A 20,629-nucleotide genomic window follows, 5' to 3' on the forward strand; every position below is an offset into this window, starting at 1 on the left:
GAGCCCACACAGACAGCTTCCTCCCTGTGTGAGATTAATCATGGCAAGACATCTATTAAGTACATGTATCTAAATCTAGTTTTCTGCACAGAGGAACCTGGCCTTAAGTGAGATTCACCACTTGGTCTGAGGGGTATGAACTGCAGGCTTCTGAGCCCGGTTGTTTTAGCATCTGCTTCAAATTTTTCATCACAAACACTTTTTATTTGAAAGGTTGTGGTTTTTTTTTTTTTTAAATTAGAAGCAAATGAATGGTGCATTTCGCTTCTCAAAATGCTACTTTTATTTAATTGCTGGATTCTGGAAAAACTAACCCAAAACCAAATATGCATAGATGTTCTGTAACATACGCTTAACTACAAAGGCATAAAAATGATTGCTCTACAGTTGAAGCTGCTAAGTAAAGTTTTGTTCGTACTAAACTCCCCATTTGCACTTTAGGGCATGATTGCATGAAGCTCTCAACTTTGAAGACCTGCACATCTACTGGTGTCTTCTCACTGTAGAAACTATCAGAGTTATGCTACTTGGAGAAGTAACGTGACTTCTGATGGCCTCAAAAGTGAGGGCTTTCAAGATAAATGCTGTGATAAATGTTTTTGTGTAAGAATAACCATCTTAGTAAGAGGCAAAGTCAAAAGCTTGAATTTTTATAGGTTTCATGTTTCCTTAGTAAATTAAAACTGTTCTACTTTCTGCCAAATCAAACCTGTTCAGATACTTGGTAATTACTTTCACAGCTTAATGCTTTACCTATTCAAAAGCTTGAAAAGGTTCATATGTTTTGCCTTAATTTGTTTCCTTAAGTTAATGAGAGTTTATTTAATACGTGGTCAACTCTAAAAAGTAAGCAAAGGCATAATGAAGTCTTCTAGTATGATTGTTCAATGAACAGAGCAATTAAAAAAAAAAACAAAAAAACAAAAGGCAGCCGGCCATTAGATCTTCCTCTCTAATTTCTTTTCTTTGTGTTAACAGAGAACAAGTCTCCAAATATCTTAAACCAACTTAGCAAAGCATACAGGTTTATGCATATGTCTAATATCCCAGAAGACAATTTAATATTTTTCCTTGGTAGTCAAACATCTGAGGAAGATGTGTATTCTGACATTTGATTTTCAGCTGATTGGTTCTGCAGGCCAAACTCCTACACATTCTCCTTCAATTTTTTTTTGGCCTTTTTGGGTTAAAGCATGAGATACAGCTTCAGCTGAAAGGCTATGCTGGATTTCTGTGGCAACACTTCCCGATAATACTCGTGGGACGTGAGTCTTAAGGAATCTGTGACCAGGTTATAGGTGGAAAGGTGGCACTGCTGGAAGTAGGACAACTCAACCTGGAGAGGTTGAACCATGTGTCAACAAAGTTCCTCCAGGAACAGACTGAAAGGCGACTTGTTGTCATCACCCCCCTTACACATGTCTTGTCTTCCTTTCTCTCCACACTCCCAATCAGTCAAATTCAAGACAGAAGTCTCCAGAAACCACTTTTTTTGGTGAATGTTCTCTATGAGATTTACTCCCAGCAGCCAATGCTGGGACGAAATACTTTTAACCTCTGTCTACAGCATATTTTTTACTCCAGCTACACCTGAACTTGCTTGGATTACAGCAAAGATGCTGGGTGAGGTTTGCCGCAGCAAGGTCCCCAGGTTTTGCTGCCCCAAACTCGCTTCAGTGTTGAATGAAGTGGTAGTACTTGAAGTAATTGTTTGCATCTCAAATAGCTGGAGAAGTACTTGGGAAAACATTCATATATGTAGGAAAAACTCAAATTATTCTGGAAATTATTTCTTCTCTTGACATAAATGACCTCTCATATGAGTAATCCCTAATTAGACACCAAATTAGATGGAAGCATGCCAAACAATAAGCCGAGTCTTTGAACAGTGCAATGAATCATGTCGCTACCAGTAACCTCTTTCCAAGATATGCTTTACAAAATCTGTAATGGCTTTGCTAACATCTACCATAGTAAAAAATGTCTCCACCAATTCACACTTTGATTTAAGTGATGCAATGGTGAGGACTCCATGGCTTTCTATCACCAAGGAATGAAACAGAGGAGCTGTTCCTGTTCTGCTGCCTTGAAGTAGAAAAAGATGATGAGAATAATGCATCCCTTTGCATTTGAAGGCTTAGGTACCAACTTTAACTTTAATCATTAAGGTGAAACTTATAGCTTATTCTGAGGGTAGATATTTTCCTGTATGTTTCTTTCAGGGGTAATTTCACCTCAGTCTGTTATTTCTTATTGTTAACAGTTAATAATGTATGCCAAACTTTGCATTTGTATGCAAACTTTTGACAATCTTGTGTCATCATTGTGAGGATGCAGATGCAAGAGGAGGATCCCACTTGCAGTGGCAGGAGCAGTGGATGCAGCTTTCTCCATTCCTGGAAAAATCACAACCATCTCTCTTTCCTGCCAACATCCCAGAGATGCAGTGGGTAGGCAGGCTCTGCTGGGCTTTTGAGGATGGCAAGGACCAAATTCCCAAGCCAGCAGTTGCTTTTGATGGTGTTAGCTGAAGGTAGTACCCCACTGACTATTGAGTCTCTGCTCCTAGCCATGATATTTAGTTAAATCACTATTCTACCCTAAACTTTGTGGGCAGAATACCTTTAGATAACCTTATACAACAGTAGAAACATGAGATATTACCTTTGTCAATGTTAATAGTGAGCCCTAACTAGGGTGGGCTCAGAGCTGGAGCCCACACTTTGGGTTTGGGCTAAGAAACTGGTCACATCAAGGTCATGGCCAGGGAAAGCAAGAGAGGGAGGAGGAGCTCTCCTGCACAGCCGGAGGGCACCTTTCTGCCTGGGTGCTTAAATTTCATCCTTTTCCTCAAAGCTACTGCTGTAATAGCATTTGCTGCGGTTACTGCTGCTGTCGTGCTTGCAGTAAATGTACAAACCCCGCTATGAAACTACTGGTACAGCTAATGCATGATGATATAATGGAAGGGCATTGTATCAAGGTTTCCAGGCGACTTGAATTTTCACACTTTCCTGATTTTTTTTTTAAGGACTGGGACTTTACAGCCTTAATATGTCTTGCCTTGTGCGTGTGTTGTCTTTCATTGTGTGGGATTCAAACCTGCAGACCCATAACTGCAACATCCATAATATTCAGGTGCCCTCTGCATCACCATCACAGCTCTAAGGCAGATGTCTCTGGGCACACGTGGTGCTTGGGTACCAGGTGACCAGGAGCCCTGCCTTGACCCAGCCTGTGCTTCTGAACTAGCTCCCCACAGCGATGCTCGCACAGCCTGGGCCCCTTTCCCAATGAATAAAATAGCATTAGCGTCTCCTGGGTGTGACTGCGGCAAAAGGCTGGAACATAGATGTTGATAGTCTTCTAAATGACCTGGTAGTTTTTTAAACTTTTCCTCTTTTTTGACAAAGCTGGATTTTTCCTGCAGCTCTGCTAAGAGTAGCTGAAGAGCGAGTGGATGGGCCTGGCTGCTGTGCTTCCTGCCTGTTTTATCTGCCTGGGAAGGCTTGAATTTAACCGAGAGCTTGGTTCCTGGACCATGGCTTCAGATTCCAGGCATGCATAATTCCTTGTTGTTCCTGTTAGCTGAAATCCCAGTGCTGTGCTTGTGCACCTCAACACTATGCTAAATATCCCAGCTTGCTCCATGCCATGGAGACGCAGCTCAGGAAGTAGTGGAATTGCTGCAAACTATGACGTGTGCAGATAGGATCTGACATTCTGCAGTGGAGGGATAACTGGCACAGGCTGGGAAACTGTCAGGTTATGTGTGGTGCTGTTTTTAGCAGACAATTTTTATGCAACTTTATGTCCCTCTGCCTGGAATGATCAACTTTAATTCCCAAAGAGTGTGAATTCAGGGCACTGGAGAAGGGGAAGGTGAGCACGAAAGGAGAGGAGTCCTCAGCCCCACGTCTCGTGGATGATCACAAGGCAATACCTCAGGACTTCAAGCTCTGCCTCAGACCTTTGTGTGATCTAGAGCAAGGCAGCTGCCACCTCTATGTCCTTCTCCCCTGAGGCGGAGGGAAGGAGGCGGGTTGGCTTCTCAGTTTTCCTGTAGCTTGGGGACATCCGTCTGCTCCAGGGATTTTTGGCAATGGCCAGTTTGCTCCATCATTTGCGAACAGGTAAAGGAAGAAACCAAGTGATAGATGTGCCAGGAGGATCTATCAGCTTATGGACACCTCTCTTGTTCATCCCAAAACATGAGGGGAGCAAGAAAATTATTTTGCCCCTGTTAACCACCAGTTCCTGAGACTGAGGACCATGATTTCCTATGTACCTCCAGGGTCATCTGGGCCCACCGATTACCACGTGAATCAAAGGCTGAATCTTTGCTTTTGGGTGCGTGCACTGCTCACTGCAGTTCAGCCTCCAGAGCTGTCTGCTCTCTTTTTAACCAATTGATAAAAGCCATGAGGTGGTTTTTTATCTGTCTGTGGACACTACTTACATCTGCACTTCCAGCAGGCTTAAAAATAGGCTACTTGTATAGGCTGGCATAACAATTCCGGTGAAAGAGAAGGAAAAATTCTCAATAATTATTATTTTTGTTTGTTTTCAAGCTTCCCACATTTTATATGTGAAGTAGAGGGTTTTTTTCCCCAGTACCATGCTTTCAGGTTTGCTTATCTTTCTCCAGTGGTATGCTAAAATTACTTGCTGCGCTTGCTTCCCTTTTGGTGCATAAATTTTAATTTAGGAATAAAAAGCACTAATTGTTATTCTGCTTTATTTTTCAAAGCAAGTTCAGTTTCTAGGCTGTGTAGAAAACTGTCAGTCACTCGCAGTAGGTACATAGCACTCCACCCACACAGCGCCTTCCAAGTCCACCCTCTTCAATGGAGCCAATTGTTCAACTGTGTTTATAACCAGTGCTATTTCTGGAGCATTTCCTGAAAGTTGACTGGTTTAAGGTCTACCCGCTTGAGGGTTTGGCTTTCTGCTCTGACATGTTATAGAACAAAGTGCAAGAGCTGGCCTCCATGGATGTGCGGTGCAGCACCTCGGCCTGGTGCATGGGCAGGTGGGACCTGTGGCATCTCCCATCTCCCGGGGTTTGGATACCGCATGTCAGTGTGGCTTGGTGCTCGGGAGGTTGCACATGAATCGTGATGAAATTCAAGCTGCCCGTGGACCATCCTTCTCTAACAGTAAATCAAATCTGTCAGTATAGTTGAGCTGATTCACAACTGCATCTACCCATTCATGAATTGTGTGTCTGGATTGATCATTTAACACAAAAATACATCCTATTGCTTTGGTGGAGCTTTTTCAGTTTCCTTTTGGTTGAATAGTGATATGAAGTTTCAGCTCTTGTCTTTTTATCATACTTGGCAGAGCAGGCAGAGCTCTGGCAATATTGCAGTGTAGAAATCACATCCCACAGGAGTTTATTTTATCAGCTTTCTTGTTAACCTTTCTCTGTAGGATGGCTTTTACATGACCAGGTGCCTGAGGTCATCAGTCTCCCCCTGAAATGCCCAATTCTCCCCTGTGGCTGGAGAAGAGGACCCGTTTACGTAGGTAGGATACCTTGGTCAGTCTCTGTGTCTGCACAGACTAGCTGAGGTTGGCAGGGACTTCTGGAGATCATCTGGACCCACCTCCTGGTCAGAGCAAGGTCCCCTAGCGCAGGTTGTCCAGGGCCATGTCCAGTCAGGATGTGAGTATCTCCAAGGATGGAGACTCTGCAGCCTCTCTGGGCAACCTGTGCCAGGGTCTGACCACCCACACAGAGAAAAAGGTTTCTTTTCAGTTTAAGCAGGACATCCTGTATTCCAGTTTGTGCTCATGGCTCTGTCTTCTCTGTCCATCCCCATCAGGTATTTAAACACATGGGTAAGACCCCCTGAGCTTTCTCTTCTCCAGGCTGAGCAGTCCCTGCTCTCACACAACAGCTGCCCCAATCCCTTCATCATCTTGGTGGCCCTTCACTGCTCTCACTCCAGTAAGTCTATGTCTCCTCCTGTACTGGGGAGCCCAAAACCAGACCTGGCACTCCAGATGTGGCCTCACAGATCCTGAGAAACACAGAAATAGTATTTTCTAAGCATAGCTTCCTGAGACGTATTCTTCATTGGCGGACTGCAAGGTTGGCAAGCAGCTTGTGTGTTTTGTTCTCTTCAACGGGCCCAGGCTTACCTTCCTAACAGGGCTGAAGGGAAAGCAATTATTTTCTGTGATCAGCAGTTGGCCTCACCTCTTGGCAGTGTGGTCATCTGTGGGTTTTCTCTCCGTCCTGGGGTGAGGCTGGACGTTGAGGCACTGGTTAGCGAGCACCCGGGCTGCAGGCTATGGGCGCCATACCGCCAGCGCCGATGGCCTGAGCCTGCAGCACGAGTGCGCGTGCGGGAGGTTGTGGGGAGGTGAGGCAGCCACCAACCTGCTTGCACGGGGCAGGACAGAGCGGTGAGGCTGCTGGGTGCAAGTGGCGGCTGAGATGTTTGTGATTTTGTTTCTAGCTGTATTTGTAACAATCCCCAGGTGTTACCTTTGGATTCCCTCTGGGTACTTCTAAACTGGAGATACTTTTGGATGTTGTTAGGGAATAAAACGCTATTTTTTTTTTCTTTATACACCACAGTCTGATATTCTCTCATCCCCTGCTTTATCTTCTACCCCCAAGGAGATTATTTTTATGCCTTCCATCAGTGTAGTGACCACCGACTGTTTTATATTTATGCTCCCAGCGGTTGTTTGGCTCACTCTTGTTTGCTGATCCTCACAGATCTGTGTTTCTTCCCTGCCTATGGCAGCTCCTGAGCTGGAGAATTGTAACATTAATTTAGTTTTTCATTTTATTTCAAAAGGAGAGATTGAGAAGTCAGGTACTGAAGTGGGGTTCAGTGCGAACATAGGAGTGGGACCAACCAGTGAAGCCTAAAGGAATAACGAGGCTCTGGTGGAGGGGTGGAGGTGCTCCTTCCCTTTTGAGGTACATCCTACTGATGGTCTCATTCCCCTTCGGGCAGGCAGCAGCAGGTGTGTTTGGGAGCTGTTCCTGGCAAAAGATGATGAAGAGATACTGCACCTGACAGGATGAGAGTCTCGGGTCTGAGTAACCCCCAGGCTGAGCAGCCAGGTGCAGGGAGCAGAGGCATGGGGTTGGGATGCTTGTTCTGAGTGTGAATTTTCTCCCGCTCTCTCTGCTTGGAGTCCTTTTCCCATGTCACCAAACTCTCTTGCTCTGAATTTACCCGAGACTGCTAAGGACCGAGTCCCACAAAAGTGTTCCAGGCTCAAAACAAGCTTCTGGCTTGTAACTCCCAAATTCTTACCCACTTTTGCTTACCTGCCCTTTTTACTGACCGAAGCCAAAAGCAAGCTGGCTGCTGGCCGGGGCGCTGACGTGTCTTAATAGTGTGCTGTTCTGGCCCTTGCTGAGAGGGATACTTCAGAAAGGTGTTAACCATTTTGGGGTTAACCATTTTACTTTTAACCGTTTGGTCCTTTGCCTGTGCTCCAGGACCCTGGTGAATTGGGGCCAGGGCAATCAGTTGGGTAGATTAGCACGGCTCTACTGAAGTCAGCTGTGGGTGGCGTAGTGGTGGGGTAATGCTTTCTGTGGCCTCATCTAGCAACTTCTTCTTCTTTTTTTTTTTTTTTTATATAAATGTATGCACATTTCACGTTTCATCTTTCCTCTGCTCTGTTACAGAGTCACAGGCAGCTGAGCAGCACGCGATCTTACACAACATCTCCTATTTTAATAGCACGAGGTTCATTTGAGATTGCAGGCATCACAATACATTGATTCAGACACGATCACTTCCACATTTTTTTTTTCTTGGGGAAGAGCTGAGGTTTCTTTCCATTAGTCTGCATTCCTTCAGTTGAGACTGCACTGTGTGGACAGCAGATGTTCTTCTCTGGCTTGAGTGCCAAAAAGATTTAATGGAAGATCAAAAAAGTGATGCTTGTCCCAGCCCCCAGCAGATGGACCCCATCTGGTCTGGGCAGTTCCCACTGGGTTATACTGGAGTGGAGGCAGCCAGCGTCCCCGGTTCAACCCCTCCACTCCGACATTCACTGCGAGCACAAAATGCGGGACTGGCCACAAATAAATGAAAAAAGAGTGCTGTGGTAAGCAAGGATGAGGACTCTTCCAGAATTTCTTTTTCTTTGGCTTTTAAGATGAAATCTGTAGTTCAGAACATCCAGTAAGAAGAAACATGTAGAAAAATACTAAACTCATAAACACAACCCTGAATCTGCAAGGTCAGTTCTGGCATCCTGGGTCCAACAAATAGGGCAGGAAGCAAAGCCACCCCTTCACCGCACTCCTCCCAGCTTCAGAAGAGCAAAACACCTATGAAAAATGGTGTTGGCAGGAGTGTAGCTATGTGAAAATAGGAGTGCAAGAGAGATATAAGCACGAAATCTGCTGAGAGAAACTTGTTATTATCTAGATTTTGACAGACTGACTCCTTAATGTCGTCTCTGGAAATATCCTTTGGCATCAATCTCCGTGGCTGTTTTTCAGATTCACACTCCATGCAGAGAGATGGTCCAGCTACAGGACGGGCATCTTCCCCAAAGCTTAGCATTGGCAGGGTCTGTGGCTTTCCCAGCACCCCTCTCCAGTTCCTGGGCTCCTATAAAAGCTCTCTATTTATTTCTCTGACCACACATTTGTGTTTTATGGTAGTTTATGACCAATCAGGATCAATGCCAGCAATGCTGCTGGCATTGCTGCTTTGCATTCATGTGTATCTCAAAACATGGAGGGATTGTCTGCCAAGGGAACTAGAGAGTTTATATTGAGACAAGCTGGCTTGTAGGATGTGACTGTGACCTATAGTCCAAACAAAGAGCTTTGAAAACATGCAGGATCAGGGCCCAGAATCTGTCCTCTTGTGCAAAAAAAAAAAAAGACCTAATTTCACATGCAGTTCTGCAGCAGTTGAAACTTCCCAGGCTGGTGTGGAGCACTGGCTTCTTCATGTATGGTCTTCTGTCCTTCACAGGAAGCTGAGGAGGAGAATGAGGAGGGAGAAGTCATCACCACCTCAGTGAGGGAAGGAGAGGAATGCTCAGTGCCACTGCAGCTCTGCTCATGGAGGAGGAGGAGGTGGGAGGCAGCCTGGGAAGTCCTGGCTCAACGCTGGGACCTGAGATGCCACGTCCTGTAGCACCACTGCCACTGCCAAATGAGGATGAGGAAAGGACCTTTCTTCTAGGTTGGCTCAGGAAAGGACCTTTCTTCTAGGTTGGCTCATATATTGGAGTGACATGTCCCAGCAGCAAGAGAAGGGGAGGAAGGAAATCTTTTTTGCCTATAAAAGGATTCCCTGCCTGTATCCCGCATGTGGCATATGACTGGGATGATGAGCCAGGTGGGGGTGGAAATCCTACAAACCATATCCCAGGGCAGAGATGCTTTTCCCCTCTGCCTTTGATATCTCCAACCCTCTGACAGGTCCCTGGAGCTGCTCTGAAGAGAAACGCAAGGAGAAGAAAGCACTCCAATCACGTTGACGCAACTCCATTCCTTCAGCAAGCTATATATATTTTTATTTTATAGTCATTTGAACAGCGGAGAGTTTGGCAATAACGACAGCCTCGGAAGTGTGCACTCTGCATTTGTGTGTGTGTGTCTGTGTCTCGATCCCTCCAGCTTGGCTCCCACTTGATGTCTTGGAAGACCCACCATCGTGCTGTTTTAAAGCAAATTGAAATACCTTTCCTGTGGGCACCCCAAGAGCATCATGCCTTGATACCCCCAACCTGGCAGTGCAGGGGACGTGACCCAAACTGGAGGAGTTATTACCAAGCATCGAGCTGCAAAGAACCGCTGATACCTTTCAGCCAACAGCCAGCAAATCAGCATCGGCAAAGCTTCGTTAAGCTGTTGGGGTGACCTGCACTTCTTGCCCATCACTGCTGTTTATCTCAATTTAATTTTTTTCTTTGACCCTTTTCTCAGCAAAAAAAATTACTGAGGCTAGACTTACAGCTGGGCATGGCTTCATTGGCATAAATAGAACTCAGCAGATTTATGTTTGCTGAGAACTGTGCCTGGACCAACAAAGACTGGAGTGTTTCAGACCCATCACTAAAATAGGTCAGATGATTCCTAAAGCTGTTAAAGTGGGTTGCCCTGGGGTTCATTTTCAATAGACAGTTGTTTTTTACACGGCAGCATGTTCCCTAACAGCTTTGTATTTCTATTATTTACCTAATACTTTCATCTTCTATTTCCAATAATATTGTTTGCCTGACTATTCTGTAAGTCATCACTGCTTCCTCTCTGATGCTGGAACATAAAGTTTCTGGTGGGATTTTTTTTTTTAAAGATCTGGCAGTGGGTCTACCTCTCCCACCGAAATCAGTGAACCTGGCTTCTGATTGGTGAGAAAAGGACCGACAAAGTGGGGAATGGTTCTGAAAAGGACACCCTTCTTCTCAGTAAGTCAACTCAGTCGCTAATTCATTCATGCACGTAGCTGGATGAGTCAGACCACCCACTGAGCAGCCAATGAGCCCAATTGTATCTCTCAACGCCAAGCAGGAGTAACTCCTCGCTCGTTGAGATAGGACTTCAATCCCCAGGAGCCTGAATTGGAGCGCTGTGAGGGGTGAGTAGCTCAGTCCCATGTGCCTCACTGCCAGGGCTTACAGGGAAGAAAAACAGGAGAAGAAAGTGGGAACTAGCTTTGCTGGTGTCCCAGTGAAGATCAGCAAGATGGGAAAGGACATTGCAAGAGTGACAGCCCCAGGCAGCCGAGGCGGCTGTTTGTGAGGCTGGGCTGCTGCACCGGTTCTTTGCGAAAACAACCGAGCCGTCCTAATAAATTCCCTGTGTAAAAAAATATATCTATAAATTGTGCCTTAATAAGAACGATGCAGCTGTTAATGGGGCTGGATATGGCCAAATGAAATGCTCTAACGCTCTCTAATCTGACACAGAGCCATGATGACTTTCTTTTTGCAAGGAATGACTCTACTTGAACACATGTGTGCATACATACATGTACATGTACACATACACGTACACACACACCTATAGCTTTATAATCCTGCTGCCAAAGGGGTAAGACTTGGGTCGTGGGTGGGCAGAGGCAAGGCCCTGCCACTACACGATCATGAACTGGCAGACGTAGGGCAGCTGGTCTTTGCACCTCTTGTCAAACCACTTGCCCACCGCGGCTCCCGACAAGGCTGCGCAGTTTTCCAGCTTGCCGCCGTCAGGCTGGGTGGTGATTTCAGTCTCCCAGTTCTTGTAACGGACAGGGCCACCTGTCATGTCGACCCACTTGCCCTCTGCCGCCATGTCGTTGAGGCCCAGCCAGATCTCCACCTCGGAGCCGATGCTCTTGCGCATGTAGTCATAGAGGGCATCGTTCTCCTCCCCGTTCTGGGGGGTGCTGAGCGTGCCGCCCTGTGAGATGCAGTTTTCGCTGGCCTCGTGGTACGTCTTGGTCTCCGAAAACGCAAGAAAGCATTTCAGGTGAATTTTGGTGCCTTTCAGGCAAACTGAGAGGTTATCACACGAACAGAACAAAAAGACAGAAAAGGGAACTGGTTTTAAAAACAGGGCCCAGGAAGAGGCAGCAGTAGCAAAAGCAGCGGCCAAACTACAAACTTCATTTCTTAGGCTGCTGAGTGACTCTGGGCAGCACGGGAGTCTCAGGGGCCCTCTCCCTCCTACACAGGGACGTGCCCTCCCCATCTGCAAACTGTTGGGAAAAATGGACCTCGGGGTGCCCCTGCTACCCTCCCGGGCTCTGCCGTTGCCAGCGCGGAGGCACAGTGTGATCCTGCTGCCCCTTCCTTTGGCCTCACTCTTCCCCAGCTGCTGCTATGCTGTCTCTGACGAGGTTATTGGAGGTAGGGTTTGTGACAGGCGCTGCCGGGTGTTGGGGTGTTTCAGATGAAAGTCTGTGATTTGAATTAATTCATCTTAATTATGCAAGCATGAGCAAAATGCCTTTTTTTAATTGGCTTTGATCAGAAGCGTTGTGCTTGCATAGCTTGAGGTCTTCAGAGGAAACTTCTACTTGCCTCTGATTTTATTGTTAAGAATAGCAATTTTTTTTAAAGCTCTAAACCCTGAGAGTGCAGCGTACTATAGCCAAACAATAACTCATCAGAGCCATGCATTAGTATCCAAACCAAAGAATGCGAGCTCGGAACTAAAGCCTTGATTTCGTTTGTGTTCCTTCTCTTTTAAGGAGAAAATTCTCCTTAACTGGCATTTTCGTCTCATTTCTGTTTCGTGTTCTGCAAATCCCTCTCCTATTGATGTTGGTGGAGTTTGCACAGAATAACCATGGCAGAAAGATGGAAATTTTAGGGTCATCCTCTCTATGTGTTCAGTGAAGCACGGTGGGACTGACTTCCATGAGGTTTCCTGGGCCATACCATGGTGCATATAAGAAACCAGATCACCATTTCACTGGGGTTTAGACAAAAGAGTAAGCTACGTTTGACTGAAGTACAGAATAATCTGTTACACATCCCTCTAATTCATAAAGGAAAATGAACATCTGGCTTAGTGTCATAGAAATATCCACAGCTTTACAAATAGGAAGCTCTAGCACATAAAGAGGGGTGGCATGTGCTGCACAACTCATGTCATTGACTGCTTGAGAAGCTTCATCTGCCTGGAGGAACTGCAGTGAGCCCACACTTTGCTTTGATCCCCCAACCTGTGATGGACTTCTTGTCGCAGGGCGCTTGGGCATCTCTTGTTAAAGCATGCGGAGCAACAGTAGCTGCTTTATAAGCAGCTCCTCTCTCAAAGCAAAAGCCATGCCTTCTTAAGCGAGTCCTTTACCTGTCTGGAGTGCTTGCTTTTCCTTCAGTAGAGCAACCTCCTGAGAGATGTTGTCAATCATGGCCTTCAGGTCTTCAATCATTTTGAGGCTCACACCATCTGTTGGAGAAACCAAAGGAGGTGCATCAACATCAGCCGCATCCCCCAGGGAGGCAGCCGAAGCTGTTCCTATCGTCAAAACTCCCTGCTTCTCTGCCATCAGGGAAAGAAAAACAAAAGGGATCTGCAAAGTCAATGCCTGTCCCCTCGCACATCTACGAGAGTGAGCGTTTGCTGGCTAGCCTGGTTCCACCAGCAACCCAGTTTTCCCAGTTTGGGTTTCAGTGCTTTGCACCCCGTGGTGGTCATGCATGTGAGCATTGCAAGGTGCAGACTCGTCTCTGGGGCCCCTGTGTAGGGCACTCACCTGAGGTGGTGCTGCACTGGGGTCAAGCTCCCAAAATGCAGGGGAACACCAACCCTTTCTGAGCAGGAATCCTGCCACACACAAATGTTTTGTGGGGAACTTAAAGCTGCTGCTGCTGAATAGGATTTATAGGATTTATTATTTTTTTAAATTCCAAAAAAACAAGCACATACCACCCCAACCCGCCCCCCCCAGCCTTCACAGCACACCCTTCCGGCTTCTCTTAAACATCCTAAGGCACCATTTTCTCTGTCTGCACTCTTTGCTGTGCCCCCACGTTATCCTGCTCTCATGGGTGCGTTGGCAGGAGAGCGCTTTGCTCACCAGGCTTCCGCTCAGTGGGAAAGGGCTGGAAGGGCTGCAGTGCCTCCAACTAGATCTACCCCTGCACCATCAGCCACCCCATCCCTCAGCCCACCAACCACACCATCCCTCAGGCCATCACAGCTGCCTCTGCCTTCAGCAGCCCCACTAGAGGTACCGGAAAACTGGCCAGAGCTGCTCTCCTGCCACAAGATGCTTCCTTGACCAGGGATTTGGTTGCAGCCTGCTACATCTTGCAAGGTGTGTCACCTCTGCGACAGGTCCAACTAACTATTAATCAGTACTTGGATTTGTCCTGTCCAGGCGCGAAAGACCCATCATGCCTTGGAGGTGGTGGGAGATTGGACATTGAGGTGTTTGTATTCATTACGCTGTCTCTGCTGCTCCTGTTGCTTTACCTCACCTGGTAGAGTCTCAGTGGGGTGAAAAGGGACAATTTGCCATGAGTGCAGTAGGATGGGCTTCCTCGAGGGTCAAGGAGATGGGGAGCCCAGGCACCACACCAGGTAAGTGGGGAAAGAGGCTTGGTTGCAGATCAAACCCACCAGCCCAAAGATTGCACAGTGCCATGAATATGGAAAGCCAGACATGTCAGAAGGAGGGCATTAAGCAGCTTTACTCATTGCTCAATTAACTTTAATAGGTTCACTTAACACTGAGGCACTAGTAATTATTTTGGTGCCTTTGATGAAAACACTTTGTGGGAAACAGCTAATTAATGTGGGTTGTTTTGTTTCGGTTTTTTTTCCATGCAAGGCTCTCCTGCAGCAGGACAAATGTCTCTTAGGTTTAATTAACATCCAAGGGCCATGGAAGGACACTGCCAATGAGTCTTGCTGGGTGTTCTGGTTTTGTTAGTGAGGGGGGGCCTAAGGTGGTAGCTTCTGTAGGAAACTGCTAGAAGTTGCTCCCCTTTGTTCAGTGGACTCGACCAGGCCTAGGGCGGACCCACTGCTGGCCAAGGCCGAGCCAATTGGTAGCAGAATGTCCCGTGATAACGCCTCTGCGATAACGTATTTAAGTAGGGGAAAACAGAAAAAAAAAAAAAAAAAAAAAGAGAAGATGTGAAGCAGCTGAGTGGGGGGCAGAGAGGGGGAGGCGTGAGCCTCATGGGCCTTGCAGGCCTCACCCTCTGGCCTCCCGCCGGGCAGCCGACTGGCCCCAACTAGGCCCAGCCTGGCTGCAAGAAGTGGAGAGGAGATGAGAAGTGAACAAGATGTAAAAAGGATCCTGAGAGGCGTCTGCCAGCCTGTTGTGAGGAATGGCTGCAGACGCCAAGGTCAGTGAAGAAGGAGGGGGAGGAGTAATACGGCTTCTGGCCAAGATTCCTCTGCAACTCGTGGTGAAGACCATGGTGGAGCGGGTTGTCCCCCTGCAGCCCATGGAGGTCCACGGAGGAGCAGAGATCCACCCGCAGCCCGTGGAGGACCCCATGCCGGAGCAGGTGGAGGCCTGAAGGAGGCTGTGGCCGTGGAGGGCCTGCTGGGACAGCTGTTCTAGAGGGACTGCACCCCGTGGAAGAGACGACCCACGCCGGAGCAGTTTCATGAAGGACTGTGGCCCGTGGGAGGGACCCCACGCTGGAGCAGAGGAGGAATGTGAGGAGTTCTTCCCCCGACGATGACACAGAGGCGTAAAACAACGTATGATGAACTGACCGCGACCCCCATTCCCTTTTCCTGCCCTGTGCCGCTCGGGAGGGGAAGGTAGTAGAGATAATCTTAAGCCCCGGAACAGGGTGGGGCGGGGGGAGGTTATCTTGTTCCCTGTCTCATTCTCCTGCTAATTTTAGAAATAAATGAATAGTTTTCCCCAAGTCGAGTCTGTTTTGCCCGTGACGGTAACTTTAAGGATTTCTCCGCGTCCTTATCTCAAACCTTGGGCTGTTTTTCTTATATCATCTCCTCCTATTCTCTCAGAGGGTGGGGGGAGTGAGAGAGAGACTGCGTAGTCTGGTCCCAATCAGGGCTGAACTACGACACTGGGGCAGCTCCTTACGCTGTTCCAGCTGGTTTTGCTGGTGGGTTCCTGTCTAGAGGGTGCCCATCACCCCAGGTGGACATATCTCCTTGATAACTACCTGAGCACCATGTCCCTTTTCTCCACCTCATTTCCAAGCCCTGGGCCACAAGATGTTCCTGCAGCAGCCCGTTCACCGGGACATCGCAAGGAGAACTGGGAGTGGTTGATTTGCACTTCAGCTACAAAGCAAGTACTGCAGTTACAGCTACATCAACAAACATCGAGCTTTCTATTCTATTGCCAGAGGTTTTTGGCTCTGCGCTGCCATGTCCTCAAGGCTCACCTCCTGAAGCCTGTGGCCAAGGCTCTTACAGCCTACGAGCTGCACGATTAAGTGCAGGCAGAGGCAAGATGAAAAGGAGACTCATAGAAGGATGCAGGTCGCAATAATCTGTTTGAAAGCCTGGCCAGTAATGTATTTGATGCTACAAATGGGAGCTCTTGCACGTTTTTTCTTTGCTCTGATTATAACAACCGAGTCCCTCTGTACTTCATTTTGATTATTTAACTATCCCGGTATGAAATTTGGATCTCTATCTGGGGTGCTTAGCTTTGCCTGAGGCATTGTCCAGTTTGTTCCCATCCAAACAGGTTTCTGTCCCCCAGTGGGGCAAGCATCGCTCTGGTTCGCAATGTCTGTCATCAAACCTTTCCAGCCATCGCTATTTCTTCTAACACCAGGCATTTCCCTGAACATCCCATCTGGAAAAGTCGGGTCCCCTATTGCAATCTGGATCCAGTCCCTGGATCTGAGCAGGGGACTGAACACACCTGCACTGGGTTTATATCAGTGTAAATGTTCACAAGCATTTTCTGGGAAAAGCACTATAGAATCATAGAATCTTACGGTTGGAAGAGCCCTCCAAGATCATAAAGTCCAACTGTCAACCCAACACCACCATGTCCACTAGACCATGTCCCAAAGTGCCACGTCTTCACATTCTTTGAACACCTCCAGGTATGGTGACTCCACCACTTCCTTGGGCAGCCTGTTCCAGTGCCTGATCACCCCTTCAGTAAAGAAGTGTTTCCTAATATCCAACCTAAACTTCCCCTGCCACAACTTGAGGCCATTTCCTCTCGTCCTATGACAGGTTACTTGGGAGAAGAGACCAACACCCACCTCTCTACAACCTCCTTTCAGGTAGAGGCCAATGAGGTCTCCCCTCAGCCTCCTCTTCTCCAGACTAAACAATCCCAGTTCCTTCAGCCACTCCTGGTAAGACTTGTGCTCCAGACCCCTCACCAGCTTCATTGCCCTTCTCTGGACACGCTCCAGCAACTCAATGTCCTTCTTGTACTGAGGGGCCCAAAGCTGCACACAGTATTCAAGGTGCAGCCTCACCAGTGCTGAGTACAGGGGCACAATCACTTCCCCACTTCACAGACTTCAAGATTACACGGGAATTTCGGGCAGCCTCAGGAGTGGCACCCACATCAGCCCCTACCCGCTAATTTAAGCATCCAGACTTCTGGGCGAGAACCCCGAGGGCAATGGGAGGAGGGTGAATCTCGCCTGCCCACCCGAGACATCAGGGTTCAGGGAGATTTTGCTGAACCGCTGCATCTGGGGAAATCACTGGGGAACAATTTGAGGGGGAAAAAACCCAACAGCAGGCAAAGTTAATGTTCTGTCTCAGCATTTTCTAAATGCTATGGTTTGGCTTTTTCATGTTGAAACAGCACCATTTTTGTTCTGAGGCTGATCCAAATGTAAGCAATAATTACAAAAAAGAAGAAGAAAAAACAAAATAAAAGAAAAAACAAATAAAAGGAAAAAAATATAAAAAGCTTGGCTCAGATAATCATTTTCTTTTCTAACATTTGTGGTTTGGCTGTGCAGATTAAAAAAAAAAATATATCCAGCCAAACACCCCAACCCTCTCGTGGCCTCACCCTGCCCAACCCTCCCTGGCAGAGGGCAGGGGGTGAGCTGGGACGTGGTGGGGGGGGCGGCACTGGAGGCCTGGGATAGGGATGGGGATGGGGATAGGGATGGGGATGGGGATGGGGATGGGAATGGGATGGGGCCATCTTGCTCTCGCTCAGGGCAAGAGCAGCCAAGCCCCAGCCCCTGCGGTGGGTAGGCAGGCGGGCTTGGATGTGTCGAGGGGCTAGGGGTGAAGAAGAACTTTGCGGGGGATTTTTAGTGCTTTCCTCCCTCTTTCACCACCCCCTGGTGTTGGTAAAATCAGAAAAAAAGTTAGCAAAGAGATGCTGGAAGTTTCCAGTAAAGGCAGGGCAGCTGACCTGCCGCAGGGCTGGACGCAGCCAGCCAAAAAAATGCCAAGTTTAGGGTTGTTTTTTTTCTTTTCCCTACAGAAAACTTGATCTCTCCTTTGAAAAGAAACCCTGAAGCTCTCAGGAAAAATTGCCACCAGCTGTTTCAGATGGCTTGATTTTCAGAAAAAAAAATGTTGAAACTCCCCCACTCTGAAAAATGTGTTTAAATCTGAGCCAAATTTTCCTGTCAAAAAGGTGATTTTTCTCCCACCTGCTTATCACCAATAGGTTACAAACAGCAGTTCCAGCGACACAAAAAGAAAAATAAAATTTCTCTGAGAAACTCATCTTTCTCTCTGTACATCCAGTAACTACAATGCATGTATGTGCCCTATACCAGCCCAAGGGGCATTTTTGCTCTAGAAAACAGCCACAGACCAGAGACGTGGAGTAAGAAGATAGATAGACAGTGATTTCATAGAAAGATCTGATGGGAGAAAAAGGAAAAATTTCTCAAGGATGAGATCTGGTGAAAATAGCCACTGGGCGAGCATAGAGAGCAGCCTGGCCAAGTGAATTCCTGGGATGCTTCTTCCTTGCTCGCTGCTTCGTTCCAAGCAGGAAAGCGCCCGCCAGAAGCAGTCTGAGCCCACGCGACTGCAGTCAGACACATCGGGCAGGCTCACACACCGCTGGGCTGCAAGGCATGCCGCTTCCTTACCTGCTCACTCCTGTTATCCATGTGCATTGTGTCAGAGGATGGGATGGTAGCAAAAGAGAAGAAAAGGAAAAAAAAAAAAAACCACTAAGGAAAAGAGAGCTGGAGCACCTTTTTGTGTGCATTCCCCTCTGGTAAGACTGAGTAGTCAGAGTTTGCGAGTGGCTTGACATACACCTGGGGCAAGTGGTCCATGATGGAGATCCATGTCAATATTTAATGGTTTATATATCGCTCCAGTAATCTGCCCTGCTCTTGTCACCAGATCTACAACAGCAGTCTGTCATCTGCCACGTATCTGCTTCTGAAAAGTGACTGAGTAGGGGTAGGGGGTCAGAGAAACAGAGATTCTAGTAGAGGGAAGGTTTGGGGCCAACCTTAGAGATAACATGGAAAATGCAGCGCCCTCCGAAATTCAGACCAAGTTGTCCCATCAAATTTATTCAGGGTAGTAACCTGCCAAAAACATTGCAATTTCCTCACTGTTTTACAGAGGGCTACGCAGTCATTCCCACGGAGGGGGAAGACACTTTATTAGCTTTACAGATGCTTTTTAAAAAGGTTTCATTAAAGCTCTATCAAATGCCAAAATGAGCAGGGTGACTGCATCCCCCCCAAGCCCCTCCAGGTTTCCTCACTGGGAAAGCGCCGCCGCTTCTTACCTTTCTTGGAAGCTGCCGGTTTTTGCCGGACCTTGGCGTTTTGCTGGCTGGAGATGTGGGCGAGGGAGAGGAGGCAGAGGAGGAGGCAGGCTCCCCGGAGCGCCATGCCGCTACCGTCTGGTACCGAGCGGCTCGAGTCTGCCCGCAGACAGTCGGCTTAATGCCGGCTTGAATCAGAAATGGCTTTCCCAGCAAGCCACCCGCTGAGCCCCGGCCAGAGGCAGCCTCCCGGCCCCAGGGAGGGCTCAGGCGGCTCTGGCCAAGGCTGAAAACATCCCAGCGGGTTTGCATTTCTTAGCACGCTGCTTGTTTTTGTTAAAAAAAAAAAAAAACAACAACAAAAAAAAAAAAACCAGAAGGGACTGAATCTACTGAAAGTCTGCTAAGCTAAACACAAGGAAAGGCTGTGGAGTGGTTTCCTAAGGACTTTTAGCAAAATGCCATGGGTTTGATCTCCATGTGTCAGCGATGGCAATGATGATGTGAGGTGTGAAACGGAGTTTGGGTGGCCGAGGGAATAGAGGGAGCTGCTGCGATCCCCCAGCTCAGGGCAGCTGCAGGGGGCTGAAGGGCTTTTTTTTTCCTAGAGCAATCCTTGCTCAAAGTGGAGACCAGCTCTTACACCTCAAAAAAAAGGGCTCCACTGTCTCCTTGGCAGGGTTGTCCTGCCATCATTGCTTCTCCATGACAGGTAAGACTGATGCCTCACACCCACCTCTTCCCAGCTTTGCATGGGGTCCCCTCTGGAGGGTGACCCTTGCTGTGGGGACACCCGTTTCCCCACTCCCTGCAAGGACGGGAGGCAGGTACTGGACAGCCCTGCCCGCTGCATGTAGAGCCAACACACGGCTGTCCCACAAGAGCCACATGCTTTATCCTCTCTGCCCCAGTGGCGATTTCTCGTTTGCCCTTACGCAGCCACGGGTTGAGGGCAGCTTCCAACGTGGTAGGTTTGGACCTCTATTTTTGGATCTCTCCCCCTAAAAGAGGGGGCACTGGGCACAGCAGCCGTGTGGTGCATGTGACTGTGCCTTTGCTCTCGCCCAGCTGCCACGTTTCAGTTGCAGGATAAGGCTTTGGGCTGTGCCCATGCAGGGCAGTTTAGTGGCAGCCGCCTTGGCTGTGGGACCAACTCAGGGCTGAAGGGCAGCAGGGGCTGACCCTTTGTTTGCTGCCACAGTTCCTTTTTGCATCTTTCCCCCAAAAGTGATCTGAAAGGGGGCATGAATTTCAGCAGGCCTCAGCAAAAGCAGGGACGAAGAGAGCTGGGAAAGTGTTTGACCTACTACTGCAGATATCCTGCTAAGAAGAAAGCTGCCCTTCACCTACCTGGCACTGGACCACTTCTGCTCCTCCTCTGGCACCTTTGAGAGTCAAAATCTACACATGCTCTTTGCACTAAAGAAACCTGGCACATGACAGGGTCCATAATCCAAAGCATTTTGTGGCCACCATCTGTCAAATCACCAAAACACTTCATAAAAGGT

General features: G+C 47.9%; 1 protein-coding gene across 1 annotated transcript; it reads right to left on the reverse strand.

Moving 5' to 3' along the window:
- Window positions 1-9,500: 9,500 nt before the first annotated feature.
- CLEC3B (C-type lectin domain family 3 member B) lies at window positions 9,501-19,391 on the reverse strand. Its single transcript, XM_086742842.1, has 3 exons — window positions 19,143-19,391; window positions 12,788-12,886; window positions 9,501-11,484 (listed from the first exon to the last, which is right to left on the reverse strand). Exons 1-3 carry the CDS (start codon window positions 19,246-19,248, stop codon window positions 11,084-11,086), a joined length of 606 nt encoding a protein of 201 aa, XP_086598968.1. The 5' UTR covers window positions 19,249-19,391; the 3' UTR covers window positions 9,501-11,083.
- Between the last annotated feature and the right edge of the window lie 1,238 nt (window positions 19,392-20,629).

This window comes from Chlamydotis macqueenii, chromosome 2, assembly GCF_036417535.1.
Source record: "Chlamydotis macqueenii isolate bChlMac1 chromosome 2, bChlMac1.mat, whole genome shotgun sequence".
In the NCBI taxonomy this organism is placed as follows: Eukaryota; Metazoa; Chordata; class Aves; order Otidiformes; family Otididae; genus Chlamydotis; species Chlamydotis macqueenii.

Excerpts from the sequence above, each read along its gene's own strand:
- CLEC3B (XM_086742842.1), bottom strand. The coding sequence starts at position 19,248 with ATGGCGCTCCGGGGAGCCTGCCTCCTCCTCTGCCTCCTCTCCCTCGCC. Across the intron at positions 12,887-19,142 it reads ACCGGCAGCTTCCAAGAAAG|ATGGTGTGAGCCTCAAAATG; the intron begins GTAAGAAGCGGC and ends TTTCTCCAACAG. Across the intron at positions 11,485-12,787 it reads AAAGCAAGCACTCCAGACAG|TTTGCCTGAAAGGCACCAAA; the intron begins GTAAAGGACTCG and ends ATAACCTCTCAG.